At 35.9% G+C, this 18110-nt stretch overlaps 1 protein-coding gene across 1 annotated transcript in view; it reads right to left on the bottom strand.

The window, feature by feature from the left end:
• Positions 1-18110, bottom strand: part of LOC127862413 (multiple PDZ domain protein-like) — a 248781-nt gene that overhangs the window by 148222 nt on the left and 82449 nt on the right. The window contains exons 8-10 of the mRNA XM_052401512.1: positions 17988-18079; positions 12576-12711; positions 465-614 (exon numbers count right to left, since the gene is read on the bottom strand). Coding sequence (XP_052257472.1) covers positions 465-614; positions 12576-12711; positions 17988-18079 — 378 coding nt within the window. The remainder of the gene's footprint in view (positions 1-464; positions 615-12575; positions 12712-17987; positions 18080-18110) is intronic.

Raw genomic sequence — 18110 nt, 5'->3', positions numbered from 1 at the left:
ATTGATTTATGTTACTTAATATGTAAGGATTTATTGAATTTGAAAATAGTATTTGTTTGTCATTGATGATGATACTAAGGCTTGGTGTAATGAGGGGTATAAAACAAGCGAAGATTTTATTAAAACGCAGAGCAGAAATCACTTCTCCTTCTAGTGGCCTCAATTCTCCCTAATTTCAGCTGAGGGAGAAGTCACTTCTACCTCAAGTTTGAACCTAGGCTGAGCCCTGTAAAGTGTCGTCCCAGATTAGCCTGTGTAGTCCGTACAGGTTAATCAGGGACAATACTTTCAGCCTAGACAGGATTTTCATTTTGAAGATACTTCCTTAAACTTCAAATTTCCATAAAGGCATAAAGAGTTGTCCCTGAAAAGCCTGTGCTGACTGCACAGGTTAATCTGGGACAAACATGCATGAAGAACAGTTTTTCTATTATGTCACTCTAAAGTATAAAATCCTAACATACCCATGTCGTCTGACACCTGCTGGAGGTCTACATCCTCCGGGTCGACTATTGGCTGCTGGCCTTGACCCTGTAGGGTCCGCGTCTCCATGGTGACCTCTGGGTTCACCGCAGGGTGCACGGAAGCAGGCTGGGTGTACACCTGGGGCTGGGCTGCAAGGTCAAGGTCAAAGGTTACGTAAGTAAGCATAGGTCAGATTTTCTACCATCTAAGCTAATATTTATTCAATTAGGTTGAATATATTGATAAGTATAACTAAGTGTTTATGAATATGTAAGTTCCTTTTCTGTTGGTGGTGGATATTTGTTGATGTTGTTTTTTCACTTGAACATATAAAAAATGTTTCATGGGGCTGGGCTGCAAGGTAAAGGTCACTGGGATGGTAAGTAAGCATAGACCTTGAATAAGATTTTTTCTTAAGGTGTGCCCTTTATGTTTGTAATACTAACAATACTAATGGTCAAGCAAGGATTAAATTGACCAAGTTTACATTTATATTCACATGGTGTGTTTAAGGGGGGTCAAATTTGGGGTCACTTGCTGCCAAAGTCCCAATCTCAAAAACTATATAATTTTCCCAAATTACTTCCTTAAATGTCAAATTTAATGTTTCAAAAGAAAAACAACATGTTTAAATAAATCTCACCTTTCATTTCATCTTTCTATCCCCATATATACTTTTAACCTTATTAAATGTAAACACTTATTTTCAAATAAAAAAACCAACAACACCAATCATAAGTTAGATTGAATGTATCAATAAGTAAAAGGGGATATACAAGTTGTTTTGTTGTTAAAAATGATTTTTTGCTGTTTTTTACACTTAAAAACTTAAAAATCATTGATCATCCATTTACTACAAATCTGGAGACACCAAATTCCCTCAACACATTAGAGCAGATAAATGACAATGTGTTACACTTCTTTGTTTTCATACTTGAATGTGGGACCAGACACATCAAGACACCTGACTCTCCCAATAGACACCTCTAAGTGATTGGGTAACCACTTTAAACAATATAGCAAGTAAATTGACATATTATTTAGCTACAAAATACTGTAGTTTTCTGAGAAATAATGTATGGGAAGCACTTTCCATAGATAATAATAACATGTCTTGTTTTCCTCAGAGAGCTGGTATATTTTTTTTAAACAAATTAAGTTGACACACCATTAATTTTAATAACTTGAATTTGAAGAGAAGCACCACATTACACCAGCGTCCTCATTTTTAGATTTTTGTTTTATTAATTTTGACACCACATAAAAGAATCACTTCGTTACAGTCATTAAACTGGGACAAATAATAACTGTTTTACTTTATATAACTTTTTTAATAAACATCAAATTAAGTAGGACTTTGAAAATAATGTTACAAAAGACACAAATGCCCTCAGTGAAGCCCTATAAGCATACATGCCATAATTTTTTAGGTCCAAAGCGGGACATTCCATAAAAAATTGTCGGGACATTTGACCAAAAAGCAGGACACTGTAAAACGATATATCATTCCACCTTTACTGTAGTCAGTATAGTACTAACAAAAACTCTTGTAACTTTTATTCAAGACATAAAACATCTGATATGAAGCATGAAATCTAAAACATAACAATAACAGTTTTATTAAATAAGACAATAGCAAACAATGAAGATAATATTCATCTTTTTAGAGTACAAAATCTGGAACATTACGACAACAATACTCATTATATTACTTTCAATAACATTAACGCAGGGGAGGCTATCCAGTACACTGAAAGTATGGGTTACAGTAAACTATTACAATAACACAAGACCACTTTTACTGTTTGTTGCGATGTTTTTTTAAGCATGTATCCATGCGCAGTTTGTTACTTGTCAATTGTCGCGGCTTAATTGGAGTAGGGTCAAACTGTCATGCATAGCACCTCGTTGTTTTTAGCTTAATTGGAGTAGGGTCAAACTGTCATGCATAGCACCTCATTGTTTTTATTACAATTACACCCAATTACACTAGACAGGATGGGTATCACTTATTGGACTGTTTGTTGCGATTTTGGTATGTTGCACATCTGGATTATCCCGCTATTTTGGAACTAAACATTGAATGTAAAAGACTCATTAATGACGTAGAGTTAATTTTACAAAACAATTGTTTTGTAAACCGTTTCAAACAAAGACAAAAACAAACATATTTTCAACATTTATTTCATTATAATACAACTATCGATAGCAATAAGCGACCACTATCTTGAAGACCACTATGGTGTGAATGCCTGATAAAATCAATAATTAGCCGATAAATCACTGATAAGGTGTCATAAACAACACTGGTACACACGAGAAGTAGAATCCGATTGTTAATTGGGGGCAATAAAGGGATTAGCGGTGGTAAGTGTTAGCGAAACAGAGCTTGAATAGCGAATTTTATTGGGAACCTATAGACCTTACATCGTTTTTTAGGAATGTCGGGACAAATCGTCTCATATCGGGACGCCGGGACAAAGGGCCCAAAAGCGGGACTGTCCTGCCGAGATCGGGACGTATGGCATGTATGCCTATAAGTATTGATTAATATGCCAATTTGAAGGTTACCAGAGGTCACAATGAGGTCAAGTGATGTAGATGTGTTGATAAAAATGTCCAAAGACATCATCCATTTAAGTGTTAATAAAATTAAATATGTCATTTTTGGGTCAACCTCATACGGTCTGAAGAAGGAACAAAATACCGGATATGCCAATAGATATATGCCTCCCAGCAAATGTTGATGCTGATGGCATAAACATAATTACACATAGATTCTACAGATCATCTACAAAACTCTAAATTGGATGATTCTTTTCACGTAATGCATTTTAAGGCCTTGAAAAATAGTAAGGGAAAACAATAATCACTTACAGTAATATTTGATTGCCTCAGCCAACCATGAAGATATTTAATGTCACAATTTTTTTAAATAATATTAACAACAATTACCTCATATTTCAAATCATTTCATTATGTTCAGTAATACATAATTATTAGAGTATGAAAGGTTTAACAGCAAGATAGAGAATCTTAAAAACGTGATAAAACTCAATCTGTTGAGAACTAGACAGTTCAGTGGTCCTTGGCAAACCCTCAGTGGCAATACAAATTCACTTACCAAATATTATCTAGACAAGCAATAATCATTCCTCCCAAGATGCCGCTGCGCTCTAGAAGCGTAAAACCCAGACCCATCAATACTACTTACAGACTGCCTACTGGTGACGAACAACCCATAAACTGTGGAAAACAGGACTGATCTATAAGGACGTATTTGCAAAGTTGAAATCACATAGGAACTTAGGGACTCCAATATGGCACACAACAGTGACAATATGACATTGTTTCATTTCCTCAAGGGAAAATTGTCAACTAAAAATGTTTGGGAAACAGGGTTGAATAAATGCGCACAGTATCATTGAAGATTAGCCCGCGCAGTGTGGTAGCAGATTAGCCACTGCAGTCCATACAGGCTGATCAAGTTCAACACTTTCCACCTTAAATGCCTTTTACGAGACTTCCTTTAAACATAAAAGTCCATAAAGGTGATGAGTGTCCTCCCTGATTAGCCTGTGTGGTGTTCACAGGCTAATCTGAGACAACACTTTACACACATGCATTAAGCCTAGTTTTCCCAAAACAAGTCTTAACAAACAAATTCATTGAATTGATATCCCCCGCCATTATACTTCTGGGCACAAGATATGGCTCCGGACACACAAAAAATGCATTTTTTCAAAATACAAAGGGCAATAACTCCCTTATTATTCGATGGTGTACAATGCCATTTGGCGTGCATCATCCTCTTATCCATATATTTACTCATGCCAAGTTTCAATGAAATCCGCCAAAGCACTTCCAAGATATTGCTCCGGACACAAAAGTGCCGGCCGGCCGAAAGGACGGACAGAAGGACGGACGGACAATGCCAAAACAATATCCCTCCGCCTATGGCAGAGGATAATAAACTGTGGAGAACAGGACTGATCTATAAGGAAGTATTTGCAAACTGGAATTCACATAGGAGAGTGGGGACAACTCAAACATGGCACAACACTGTGACATTCAGACAATGTTTCCTCTTTACAAGAGAAAACTGTCAACATAAAATGGCCTGCATTACTAGGCTTGATCCGTGTGAAAATGTTTTATATCTAGCTTTCTTGTCTGCAAGAGTCTGCAAAACAAAATTGTCATAAGAACTGTTTATATTACGAGGGTTGAGTTTATAACTGTTTCATATTTAGCTTACTACTTTCCTCATCAGAAGCAAAGTGAAAATGGATATGACTGTGCAAACAGCATAAAACCAGAACAGCCTGCAAGTTACTCACAGTCTGTTCAAGTGTTATGCTGTTTGCTACTCGTCAGTATCTTAGGGTTGGAAATGAAGCCTTTCACACTTGAATATATTAAGAAAGGACTTAAATTTAATTTAATTTTGTAAAGGACTTCAAAAGGGACAAAGTGTGGTTCTGAGTGGTAAAGGGTTAAGAGGATGAGAAATAGTTCACCATTATTCAATGACAGCTGAAATTTTCAGTGGAATAAACACTAATAGTTATTTAACCTAGAATGGTTATGACATTTTGTCAGGTCTTCATTAGAATTCAATACATGAAAGTCCTTTTTAATGACAGAAATCAAAATATCTAAAGCAAAATTAAAATCAAAGACAGCATAAAATATATATGAATAGAAACAAAAGCAAATCAGCAGCACACAAAAAGTGCCACTGCATGTAATACGACCTTTAAAAAAACAATCAATTTCACTAAAGTCATGATTCTGATATTGTCTAATATTTGGTTAGGGTCAGATATTTCCTCTGGACAACACCTCCCTGTTAGTATATGCATACAAATTGTGAGATTATCCAACCTTCAGTCTGCAGCCAGGCAACATATCAGAAATGTCAGGGACTTAACAATAGGATTCTGTCCAAAGGAATAATGGAAAACAGCACTCATTTATTCATCAGGGCTAAGTGGGTTTTTTTCACCATTTTGGGAATGGGGCCGGGTCTCTTTGGATTGGGAAAATTCGCGGCGTTTTGACTAAAATTGGGAAATGAGTGATGTTGTTGTTTTGCTAACTAGTGCTTCAAAATTGAGGATACAAGTGTGTCCAGTATTATATTCACTAAAGTTGATCTTATATGGATGATTGGAGATGAACAAACTATTGAGATCTGAACAAAATATTGAATTCTAAAAATAAAAAAATATTTTTTTATATTTTTTTTTAAACCTTCCATTGGGAATTTTTTGCTCCCATTTGTGAAAAATATATACTTTTTTCCGTTGGGAATGGGTCCAGTTACCGGACCTGATTTTGAATGAAAAAAAAACACTGGGCCTGGTCTATAGATATCCTACTATGGCTTGAGTAGATAAATGGAAATGTGTTCTATATGGGCCACGTTCTTGGAAAACAGGGTTTAATGCACGTGGATAGGAAAGTGTCGACCCAGATTAGTCTGTGCAGTCCACACACACTGATCAGGGAAAACACCACTTTTATGGTGCTTTTCAAAAAAGGAAGTCATTTGCCAGTCAGTTTTTACTATACATTATGCTTTTCAAAATTCATAGATCGCTTTGACTTCCTGTTAATCTCATTTTGATTGTCAGAGGATTTGAAAGACGTAAGCAGCAGGTGTACTTTCGTATAGTCGACTGTCGGTATTAACCCTTTACCACTTAGATATGTATTTAACCCTTTACCACTTAGATATGTATTTAACCCTTTACCACTTAGATAAGTACTTAAACCCTTTACCACTAAGATAAATATTTAACCATTTACCACTTACATACGTATTTGTATGCATTTGTAGTCCATAAGAAAAATATAAGAATAATTAAAGACCTTTCTTACTAAATTCAAGTTTTAAAGTCTTCATTTCTAACCCTTAGATACTAATGAGCAGCAAAAAGCATAAAACCTGAACAGACTGCGAGTTACTCGCAGGCTGTTCTGGTTATATGCTGATGGCCAAAGCCATTTTCACTTTGCTTCTTATGGGGGAAAGGGGTTAACTCAGTTAGGTCCTATTTAGTTGATTGTTGTACTGAAAGCATTATCTCAGAAATTGACAGAAGATGGTGGATTGGCAAAGCAGTTTTAGAAATGGCTAAAGTAATAAATCTATTGATTAAGTAGCCATTTAATTAAGGTCTGTAAGTGAAAACTGCTCGGGCCAATCCTGCTGATCAATCAAGTCATTTGTTATTACGATAATGATGGTTGTCACGTTGAAGGATGGTAATTATTTGATGACAAAATTGTTGGATTTTGATTTCTATGGATAATTTCTGCTATACAGATTATAACTATGTCATATTTTGTTGAAATCCTTTACCCCTTAGATACGTATTTTTATGCATTTGAAGTCCCTTAGAAAGTTAAATTTAATTAAAGACCATTCTTACTAGATTCAAGTTTTAAAGGCTTCAATTCTAACCCTGAGATACTGATGAGCAGCAAACAGCATAAAGCCTGAACAGATTGCAAGTAACTCGCAGGCTGTTTTCTTTTTAGGCTGGTTGCAAAATCTATTTTTCACTTTGCTTATTATGGGGCAAAGAGTTAAAATAAAAATTCCAAGTATACTAGTTCATTTCTATTACTTCATGGTGTTCAGTTTTTATATTTGAAAAGCTTTTGACACCAGTTATAGTTAATGAACTTTTTTTATATGTGCTATTTATTGCTGTATGAACATCTTTAGATTTTTTTGCTAAGCTTCAATGGTAAAATTATCTTATTTCCTACAAGAAATGCCTACAATTTTTTATCTTAGAAAATTTGGCATGGTCTTTAAAAAGTCTATGAAGGGGAATCATTCACTGTCTATTGTCCAGTCCTGTGTTTGCATACATAAAATCACAGACTGTCAATTGTCTGTAATTAGCTTAGGCAGCTATCTACCAGGGAAGGCACAGGTGATGGATGGTCCAATTTTCTCTATGCTGGCCGGCCCATCTATCATTTCATTACTGACTGCATGCTACTGACCTATTGTGGCATGATTGGAAAATGATAGGGGACGTCAGACAAGAGTTGACAGGCATTCTGATTTGGCACATCAATCCAGCAATGCAGCAATAACTTTTGAGCCCCTAAGATTCTTCTTGTCTTAATCCTTTACCACTAAGATACATATTTTCAAGCATTTGTAGCCCCTTGGAACATTAAATTTAATTACGACCTTTTGTACTAGATTTAAAATTTTAAGGCTTTATTTCCATCCCTTTGTGATGAGCAGCAAACAGCATAAAACCTTTTTTATGCTGTTTGCGCATAGCCATATTCACTTTGCTTCTGCGTGGGAAAGAGTTAACAAAAGTGAATCTGATCAAAAACCTTATCTGAACAAGATGTGTTTGTGAAACACTATGTCCCCATATATTTGACCTTTGACCTTGAAGGATGACCTTGACCTTTCATAACTCAATATGTGCAGCTCCATGATATACACATGCATGCCAAATAACAAGTTGCTATCTTCAAAATTGCAAGAGTGTACATTAAATGAGTGATTTTGACCCATATATTTGACCTTTGACCTTGAAGAAAAACCTTGACCTTTCACCACTCAAAATGTGCAGCTCCATGAGATACACATGCATGCCAAATATCAAAATGCTTAGTCTTCAATATTGCAAAAGTTATGGCAAATGTTAAAGTTGGTGCAAACAAACCAAGCAACAAACCAACAGACAGGGCAAAAACAATATGTCACCCACTATAGTGGTGGGGGACATAACAATAGTTCTTCTATTAGCTAAGCATTTATGAGCAGGTTGTTAACGTTGTGGCATTTAGCCATTAAAAATTTCCTTCTTAAACCATGTTATTTATTATTTGCAATGTTGATGATATCTATCAAAATGTTAATTACAAGTTATTATCATTATCAATAAACTTTACATAAATGTGTTTTGAACAATTTTCTTTCACAAAACCACAGATTTCTAAATAAATCCATTACCATACAAATCAAAGTACTGAAAGTACTGGTGGGGCGATTTTGCTTAAATTTTGTGGTCGTCAAAGCACTTTACACCGTGATTCCAACCAATCACCTTTGTTGAATAAAACAGATGGAATGAAGGAAGGGTGACAGTCTGTCAACATAATATATGATTTAGCATTTGGGGTAAAAAGCAAATGCTGCTTTTTAAAACAAGCCATTGTCGTACGTGCCTATTCATAACTGGGAAACGTTTGTGAATACAATGTTGATTATTATCATTTGAACTGATGACCTAGGTTTTTACTCTGACTAAGTGTTATATGTATCTGAGATTTCATGAAGAGAAACGTTGTCATAAGGTTTCTATACATCATGTAGATTCAATTATTATTCATATATATATTCAATTAATTTATTTGCTGGATTTTAAGTCACACCGACACAATGTAGGTCATAAAGCGACTTTATGGGAACAAAAAATAAATGTTGATAATGTTCTACTGTTAGGACAGACATATACGAGATTGTTTTGCATATTTGAAAAGCATAAACGCAAATTAATTAGCTACACTGTGAAAGTGACAACCACAACATGTATTTCGTGTGTAAGGAAAAAGTTCAAAACTGGCATGAAAAGCACGGGCGAATTGTCATATAAAAACTTGTAGTGCACAGAACATTGAGATGTTTACTTTGACAATAAAAAATGTAGCGCCTGATAATGGAATTTTGTCGCCCATATCGCGAACCCAGTTGATTTCTTGAAATGAAAAAACATAAATGCGCTGTATGGGTTAAGTGTAGATAGTTCAGTATTGAACCAATATTTCGTTGCTGTATACACCTTCCATGAGGACTGTGTGTTACTCGGATGCTAATGCCATAGTGAAAAGACGTTGCAATGGATGGAACGCGTTTATTGTAGCTATTTTGTTTGCAAATGCAGAATCTGGATGCAAAGTGTTTAAATGCAGTAACGGACTACATTCTTCGGTATACGTACATTACGTTACCTAAAATCAATATATAACACATTTCCACTTATCTACTCAAACCATATAATGATATCCATGGAAAAGGCCTTGTGAATAAATGAGAGCCTATTGTTAAGTCCGTGACATTTCTGATATGTTGTCTGGCTGCAGACTGAAGGTTGGATAATCTGACAATTTGTATTCATAGGCTAACTGTGAGGTGTTGTACAGAGGAAATATCTGACCCTAACCAAATATTAGACAAGATCAGAACCATGACTTTAGGAAAATTGACTGTAATTGGAAGTCTTATTATATTCAGTTGCACTTCTTGTGTGTATTTTAATTCCTTTCTCATTTTTTTATTAAAATATATTGTATTCCTTCTTCAATCAAAACATATGAAAAATTACTGCCCTTAACATATTTCAATTTCTTCATTAAAAGGAAACATTTTAACCATTGTTGTGTTATGTAAATGTTTATGCTACCGACCATGTCATTTTTATTGAATAATGGTATGGTATTTCTAGTCCTCCAAAACTGCATCAAGAACATGGTTCTGTTCTGAACCATATGAAAATTGAATATTGGGTGTAAACTGTGAAACTCCTGAATCGCAATAGAAAAGTTGAGCTTAATATACAACAGTTTAGCACTCAGCCCTCGTAATATAAACATTTTATGTTGATAGTTTTCTCTTATAGAGAAGGAAGCTAAATACAAAATAGTCTCACACTCAAATCTTGTAATAAAAACTTTTTATGCTGACAGTTTTTCTCTTTAAGACAAGTAACACTGCCAGACTATCACAGTTTTGTGCCACGTTTGAGTTGCTCTAATTCTCTAATGTGAATTCCACTTTGCAAATATTTCCTCATAGAACTGTCCTGTCAACAGTTTATGGGTTGTGTGTCACCAGTAAGCAGTCTGTAAGAAGTATTTATGGTACTGGGTTTTTTGCTTTTCTTGATAATGCCAGAACCGTTCCGGGAAATTGGGTTTAATGCATGTGCTTTAAGTGTTATCCCAGAACAGCCCTTACAGAGCACATATAGGCTTATCAGCAACAACACTTTTGGTTTTTATGTATTTTTTTCTTTTAAAGGGGCCTTTTCACAGATTTTGGCATGTTCTGAAGTTATTCATTAAATGCTTTCTATTGATAAATGTAAACATTTGATCGTAAAAGCTGCAGTAAAAAAAAAAGAATAAAATTAAAAAAAGGAAAAAAACTTTGCCTGTAGCAGGTTTCGAACCAGTGACCCCTGGAGTCCTGCCGAGGTCCTGACGTAAAAACGCTTTTATCCTCTCGCCTATTTTTGCCAGTATACATAGGTGACGTCATTTATAACCTTAGAAAAGCAATATTCGTAGTGTCACAAAATTTAACGACAAAAACAGAACTCTCCAAATTATTCAATTGTTTAGCGTTGCAACGCTTTATAATTTTTAGGTTTTAAAATCGTCAAAAGATGCATATAATGGCTATATTAGACCATGGTAAATGTTCAGTAATACTGTTTCCTCACAAATATCATTACTAAAACGAAAATTTGGGAATCTGAAACAACTTTTTTCAATTTTGTCAATTTACCAAAACGTGAAAAGATCCCTGTAAAGGAGGACTCATCTAAACCAAAAGCCAGTGTAGGTGAATAGGGTTGTCCCAGATAAGCCTGTGCGGACTACACAGGCTAATCTGGGTTGACATTTTACACCATTGCATTAAGTCCACTTATACCAGAGCAAGGCTTCATTGGTAGTGTGTCATCAGTATTGATGGGTCTGGGTGTTACGGCTTCTAGGCTTCTAGAGCACTGAGGCATCTAGGGAATTCAGATTATTGCTTTTCTTGATAATGATAGTAACGTAAGTGAAATTGCCTTGCTCCTGAGGGTTGGCTAAGGACCACTGAACTGTCTTGTTCTTTACAAATTGAGTTTTATCATGTTCTATGGGAATTTTTGAGGACATTTATCAGATATTCTGTCTTGGTGTTAAACCACTCATACTGTCATAATTATTTACTTCCTAACATTCTGCAATTGTTAGAAATTTCAGGCAATGTTTATTTACATTATTAAACAAGGGATGTGTTTGTGAAACACTATGTCCCATATATTTGACCTTGAAGGATGACCTTGACCTTTCACCACTCAAAATGTACAGCTCTATGAGATACACATGCATGCCAAATATCAAGTTGCTATCTTCAATATTGCAAAAGTGTACATTAAATGAGCGATTTTTGACCTATATATTTGGCCTTTGACCTTGAAGGATGACCTTGACTTTTCACCACTCATAATGTGCAGCTCCATGAGATACACATGTATGCCAAATATGAAGTTGCTATGTTCTATTGCAAAAGTTATGGCAAATGTTAAAGTTTGCGTAAACAAAGCAACAAACCAATAGAAAGGGCAAAAACAATATGTCCCCCACTATAGTGGTGGGTAAAAAAATACTGGAAGATGTGACCTTCAATTTCTTCATTGCTTGCTGAGATGTTCATATAATTCTGTAAGTGATAATTGGTGTCCAGGTCTTATTTTTCAGTAAAATGCATAACATGATGCAAATCATCCAGATTCAGATTTGTGTAGGACTGTACGTTTGTTTGTTTGTTCTTCCTTGCTTATGAGGTTAACCCCAATTGACATGTTGCGTATCTGTGATACTTAAATGGCTGATGTCTTTAGTTAAAACCTATTAATTTGAGCTCGATTGCATTTAAAGTACTTCCTACTTATTTGAAATGCTCTTGAGTCCATAACCTGGGCCTAGAACTTGGTGTCTATGGGGAAAATCTAATGATAAGTAGGGATCAAACCCTGACCTACTGAGCACTTGCAGCAGAGCACTTGCAGCAGAGCAATCTTCTTTGCAACTGGTAATAATATTTCAGAGTGACGAAGATCAGCTTGCGCAGTATGCAATCGTGGAAGACGCTTTCAGCCTAAACTACATTTTTGCTAAGTAGAGACTTCCTTTTGACCAAAAATACCATTAATGTTGAAAGTGTTGTCCCTGATAAGCCTTTGCAGACTCCATAGGCTAATCTGGACCACACTTTACCTGAATGCATTAAGCCCCATTTTCCAACATCAAGGCTCCTATGTATATCTGATTCAAGGGCTACTTACCGAGGTACTCTTGTAGCTTCTGAAACTTGGCGCCGTGCACATAGCGTGCAAGTTTCAGGTTTACTTTCTGCCCTGTGTTCTTCAGAACATCCACGGCCTGATGGTTGGTGAAACCTTGAAGTGCCTGACCGTTCACCTGTAAGATACACAATAAAGGCACTTCTAATTGATTTTAAGTTTAAACCTATTTATGTTAGCTCGATTGCGTCAAAAGCCTCAGGCTTATTGAAATGCTCTAAAGTCCGTTTCCTGGGCCTAGAACCAGTCAAATCAATATTTATTTACTGGTGCTTGGTGTTTTTAGTGAATCTAGTAAACGCTCCACAGTGGGGATCAAACCCGTGACCTCCAGGTCACTAGGCGGACATCATTTGCATTACACCATTGTGACCTTGAAAAAGCACCTTTCAACTTATCTACCTGCAAATTAACCTGCAAGCTACAGGTGGAAAGCAGTTGTCAATTCATTTTAACTGCCAAGTGACCTGCAAGATACACAGCATAGATACCTGTCAATGCTTGTGCCTTACCATTTACTTGCAACATATGTAAAGTAGGCAGCCTAACCATTCACTTGCCAGGTACTTAAAGTAGGTAGTTGTAAATGCATGTGACTTACCATTCACTTGCCAGGTACTTAAAGTAGGTAGTTGTAAATGCATGTGACTTACCATTCACTTGCCAGGTACTTAAAGTAGGTAGTTGTAAATGCATGTGACTTACCATTCACTTGCCAGGTACTTAAGTAGGTAGTTGTAAATGCATGTGACTTACCATTCACTTGCAAGATACTTAAAGTAGGCAGTTGTAAATGCATGTGACTTACCATTCACTTGCAAAATACTTAAAGTAGGCAGTTGTAAATGCATGTGACTTACCATTCACTTGCAAGAAAGTTAAAGAACGGTAGACAGTTGTGAATGTATTTGCCTTACCATTTTGACAGGCGCAACATAATTATGTGCCTAACCAGTCAAGAACAAGTTATAGTTATGGAAACATATGTATACCTGCAGTCTCATAAGGTTTCAACACTGACCACTTGGAAGGAATTACTGAACTTTTAGAAGTAACCCTATTGTCCATTTGAATGAACGCTGTCTCTATACAATTAGTTACAATGGTTAGTTGACAAATTAATGTAATGGAAAAGGGAAACTATATTTCTGGTTGAGTTGAAAAAACCTTGCCAACTGTCTGAGAAGCATAAAGAATGTATCAAATTAACGATGAATCTTGTTATTTTCTCAACAATACTAATTGGATATAGCATTGATCTGGGTACAATCAACTGCCTTCAGAGAATTCAAAAAAATGGATACTTTGAAAACAGTAAAAAAAAAACAAATTAATGGTAGAGGTAAACTGGAACTGAAACAAGCAAGCCTGAAATATCTCCAGCATTCCAACAATCTTATCATAATGATGATCATTCATAAGTTTTCAATAACAAACGTTTATTTAAGTTGAGGTCCACACCCATATTGAATGCAAAAACAATCGTAAATTTATTAGAAAGCAATAATATATGAAGGGAAATGATGTCACAAAATCATGAAATCATTCAACTTATGCATCAGTTGTTAAAGCACTTATAAGAAATGCAAAACTCCCAGAATCAACTGCATGCAATTAATCAACACTCTGCCAATATAGATTAACCCTTTGCATGCTGGGAAATTTGTTGTCTGCTAAAATGTCGTCTGCAGAATTTCTAAAATTAGCATTTTCTTTGATTTTTTTCAAAGAAAACTATCAGAATAGCAAACAGTTTGGATCCTGATGAGACGCCACTTTCTGTGGCGTCTCATCTGGATACAAACTGTTTGCAAAGGCCTTCAAAATTCAGTTCCAGCACTGAAAAAGTTAAACAGTGGAGAAAAAGGCACAAGGTTAGGACTAAAACCCAAGTAGGTGTGACTGTGATGCCACTATTAATAACGTAAGTTTTTGCTATTAAAGCACTTCGCGCTAAGATCTATTTGGAATTTCTCTGACTTACTAAAATATGACTGGGACATTCTTGCCTCAGGAAATTTTATTTTCTGCTTGCGAATTACTAGTGGATACTGATTTGTCTTTCCTTTTATCATTCTAAAAGGTATTATGTACAGAGCTTTTGCTAACACTGATCTAACAGACGTGCAACAAAATGTGTTGAATATTACCACACACAGTCTTCATGCATAAATAGGGGATTGTACAATATTATTTTTTATATCACAATGTCTTTTGCAGACATTTAATTAGTATGACAAAATTTATTCATAATGATCACATGCACTTTTAAACTTTGTTTCTTATTGCTCAACGAATATCACACTGCCTTTTCCAGACATTTTTTTTAAGTATGAAAAAAATACTTCATAATGAACACATGCACTTTTAAACTTTGTTTATAATTACTCAACAAATATCACACTGCTTTTTGAAGACATTTTGTAAGTGTGAAAAATTATTTCATAATTAACACATGCACTTTTTAATTTGGTTTCTTATTAGTCAACAAGTCCATACTTTGAACTCAAGTTTTACATGGATTTTTCGTTGCGGTTTGCAGCATTTATTAGAAGAACTAAAATTGGCTAAATGGATGGCAAAACACCGCTTTCCTTGGTATGGAAACGAACCTTGAAATTATATACAAGAAATTTGTTATATTTGAATAGTGGATTAACGAGAGCACTGCATAACGGGTGCCAACGCTCGGCTGCGGGTGCAGTTTTAAATAAATGAAAGCTTGTCAGAATAATTTTTATTTTTTTAGAGGTCACAGTTACCTTGACCTTTGACCTAGTGACCCAAAACTGGGTGTGGCGTGTAGAACTTATCAAGGTGCAGCTACATATGAAGTTTCAAAGATGTAGGTGGAAGCACTTTGATTTTAGAGCCAATGTTAAGGTTACAGTGCTCCAGCTAGGCCTAAATCGAAGGGTGCCCCGCCCTGCCCTCCCGAACCTCCACCCTGCCCCTCCTAAGGCCCCCTTTTTTGTTTTGTTTTTATATATGATGATTAATAAATCTCTTATAACAATACATTGCTATTAATGTATTCCTCATTGTAGACATTGTATTTGAATTGTTTAATAGTAACGGGAATAATATATTCTAACAATTATTAATAACATAAATTAACATGCAATACTAGAGGAAGCATTCCAGAAACACCCAAGCACTAGATAGTGCCCTTTTGACAAAATACTGTGCGTCCAACGTGCCCTTTTGACAAAAAAGCCCCCCTCTGCCCTTTTCAAATCCTAGCTGGAGCACTGCAGGTTTTAGCAGGACAACACAATGAGCTGGCTATGACAATATCTCGGGTTTTCTCTGAAAACAGCCGAGCTAATAAACCCATATTTTCAAATATCAGAAATTTTGAACGTCTGAAATAACAAGAGCTTTGTCACAGACGTGACATATACCCCCACGTGCCGCATTGACACAGACTATTTTGCATGCTGTCTTCACAAAACAAGAGAATCTTATTTATGGCAATTTTTAAGAATTATTATGTCATTATCATATATAGCAATTTTGACCCTTGAACTCTTGAATTCTTCCACATGACACGCGGTGCAATGAATGTGAACAAAATTAATGTACAGAGTCATTTTAAAATCTCATAATGAATGACATAATTATGGTCAAGACAAGATCATTTATTGCCATTTTTTACCTTTGAACTAATAGTGTGACCTTGACCTTGGAGATATCGACGTAATTCTTTCGCGCGACACACCGTCCAATAATGGTGAAAAATGTGCCAAATGATATCAAAATCTCACAACTAACGACATAGTTATGGCCCGGACAAGCTCATTTATGGCCATTTTTGACTTTTGAACTCAAAGTGTGACCTTGACCTTGCAGATATCGAAGCAATTCTTTCGCACGACACACCGTCCAATGTTGTTGAACAAATGTGCCAAATGATTTTAAAATCTCAAAATGAACAACATAGTTATGGCCCAGACAAGCTCATTTATGGCCATTTTTGACCTTTGAACTCAAAGTTTGACCTTGGAGATATCGACGTAATTCTTTCGCGCAAAACACTGTTCAATGATGGTGAACACATGTGCCAAATGATTATTTAATCTCACAATGAACGACATAGTTATGGCCAGGACAAGCTCATTTATGGCCAGTTTTGACTTTTGAACTCAAAGTGTGACCTTGACCTTGCAGATATCGACGCAATTCTTTCACGCGACACACCGTCCAATGTTGTTGAACAAATGTGCCAAATGATTTTAAAATCTCAAAATGAACAACATAGTTATGGCCCGGACAAGCTCATTTATGGCCATTTTTTACCTTTGAACTCAAAGTGTGACCTTGACCTTGGAGATATTGATGTAATTCTTTCGCGCAACACACCAGGCAATGATGGTGAACAAATGTGCCAAAATGATTTTAAATTCTCACAATGAACAACATAAGTTTGACCTGGCATGACCCATATTCAAACTTGACCTAGACATCATCTAGATACAACTTGTGACCAAGTTTGGTGAAGATCGGATGAAATTTCGGGACAGACCGACCGACAAAGTGACTCCTATATAGCCCCCATTACCAGTAATGGGGTTATAAAGAATGTGGTCAGTCGACGCAAGTGCCTGTAAGGTATAGTAAATTTGCAAAATACACTCTCAAGCTCAAACCAAGATACTTTTGGGGAAAATAAATATAATTGGTTGAAATTCAAGTAACTGAAATCTGATCAGTCTGGGCGCCTAGAGACCTGCTGACTTAACAAGGCGACACTAACATATCAATTATCTCGGACCTATAGCGCCCTTGCCCAGTGGATATTGTGTCCGCCTAGCGTCCAGGTCATGGGCTCAATCGAAACTGTGGGAGCGTTCTTTAAATCTCCCATTCAAACCAAGTACTTGTTCACCCTTTCAAACTGACAATTTACTAGCTCAAGACATCAATACCTTCCTGAACTTAAGTTATAAGAACAATCATCATGTACCTGATGCCAGCTATTTTCAAATCATGGACACATATACAATAGTCAACTGCAAACAACTTTCAATGCGACGCTGTAGTTCCTTAACAAACTGTTGGTTATGAAACATATATACTTTCAATGAGAAATGAATATTTTCATAGTATTTTCATATTCTTAAATTACCTGTTGTAGACATACCAAATATTTGTACCCATTCTTACCCTGTACCAATTATCAATATAAAAAAAAATCTAACTATATTCAAATATTTAAGGCTTTATTTACAGCCCTATGAGCAGCAAACAGCATAAAGCCTTTACAGTCTGCGAGTTACTCACAGACTGTTATGCTTTTATGCTGGTTTCATAAAGCCATTTTCACTTGGCTTTTAAGCGAGAAAAAGTTAAGTTGAAAGTTTTAAACAAAAAATACAGTTGCATACAATGTACCTCAATAATCTGGTCGTTCACTTGAATCTGGCCGTCCTGCTCTGCTGCGCTTCCTTTCCCAATGCTCTTCACGAATATACCACAGAGGTCATCTGAAAGATCAAAGGGTTAGCGATTAAACAT

This window comes from Dreissena polymorpha, chromosome 16, assembly GCF_020536995.1.
Source record: "Dreissena polymorpha isolate Duluth1 chromosome 16, UMN_Dpol_1.0, whole genome shotgun sequence".
Classification (NCBI taxonomy): domain Eukaryota; kingdom Metazoa; phylum Mollusca; class Bivalvia; order Myida; family Dreissenidae; genus Dreissena; species Dreissena polymorpha.
Note: the sequence above shows the minus strand (reverse complement) of the source record. Positions and strands in the feature narration are given on the sequence as shown.